The sequence below is a fragment of the Galeopterus variegatus genome, unplaced genomic scaffold (assembly GCF_000696425.1).
Source record: "Galeopterus variegatus unplaced genomic scaffold, G_variegatus-3.0.2 Scaffold3647, whole genome shotgun sequence".
Lineage (NCBI taxonomy): Eukaryota > Metazoa > Chordata > Mammalia > Dermoptera > Cynocephalidae > Galeopterus > Galeopterus variegatus.
In genome coordinates, this window is record NW_007729758.1 from 78,791 (window position 1) to 79,729 (window position 939).

The 939-nt window shown below is 43.2% G+C and overlaps 1 protein-coding gene across 3 annotated transcripts in view; it reads right to left on the reverse strand.

Annotated features, from left to right (window-relative positions):
* FGFR2 (fibroblast growth factor receptor 2) overlaps positions 1-939 on the reverse strand; it is a 106,049-nt gene that overhangs the window by 15,689 nt on the left and 89,421 nt on the right. For all 3 annotated transcript variants that reach the window (XM_008585625.1, XM_008585624.1, XM_008585626.1), the window contains exon 11: positions 849-939. This exon is cut by the window's right edge and continues 3 nt beyond it. In XM_008585625.1, coding sequence (XP_008583847.1) covers positions 849-939 — 91 coding nt within the window. The remainder of the gene's footprint in view (positions 1-848) is intronic.

Consider the following 939-nt stretch of genomic DNA (forward strand, 5'->3'; position numbering starts at 1 on the left):
GCCATAACAAACAGTGGGCAATGAAGATTCCTGCATGTTTCCTTACACACACATGCAACATATAACTATATATCCTGCCCGTTGCCTGTCTGGTAATGACACTGCATCCAGCATGCAGCCTGGTCCACTCTTGTCTAGGGCTACTTTCTCATGATAGGGGCAGAGATTTCAGAGTTGTGACAAAGACCACAAGGCCCACAGAAGTCTAAAATATCTACAATCACCGTGTACAGAAAAAATATAGACCTAAAAGAGGAATTGCTAAGTCACAGATAGGAATTTTCAAATTTATTATTTTGTAATTGATTTATTAATTGATTCCCAAAGTGCCATAAGTGTTCCATGGAAGAAGCCGGCCCGGGTCCCTCTCCCCTAAGAAAGACAGCGGTTCTGTGATACCACTTTCTCCTCTTCTAAGCTATTCTTGGGAGCTCAGCCCTCTGTTGCCCACAACAAGACGTGGATTCCTCAATCCACGTTTAAAAGGGAAGAACTCAAAACCAGAACACAGCGTCTTATTTTGAGACATCTCCTTGGCACTTACAAAACAAAACCATAAGGAGACTTTCTTTTCCAAAACACTCTACAGGTTACAGCCTAGAAACAGCAGGACCCTATAAGTCTTCCAATCTGAAGTCACCCTATACCTTCCCCCAGTCCCGCAGCTGTGGGCGCAGAGCACCCCTTGTGTTCACGGCCAGGAACATCTTCCTAAGAGTATTTTAAAGAGAACTTTAAATGTGCCCTTGAGCTGCCCTAGGAGCAGGATCCAAAGCCACCTGTTTCTAAAATGATTCTAACATTAATCCATGAAGTACTTATCAAAAGCATTTTTTCTTCCTACGCACCATCCTGTGTACAGGCTCCAAGAAGGTTTATGATGTTTTTGTGTCTTCCAATCATCTTCATCATCTCCATCTCCGACACCAGATCAGAAAG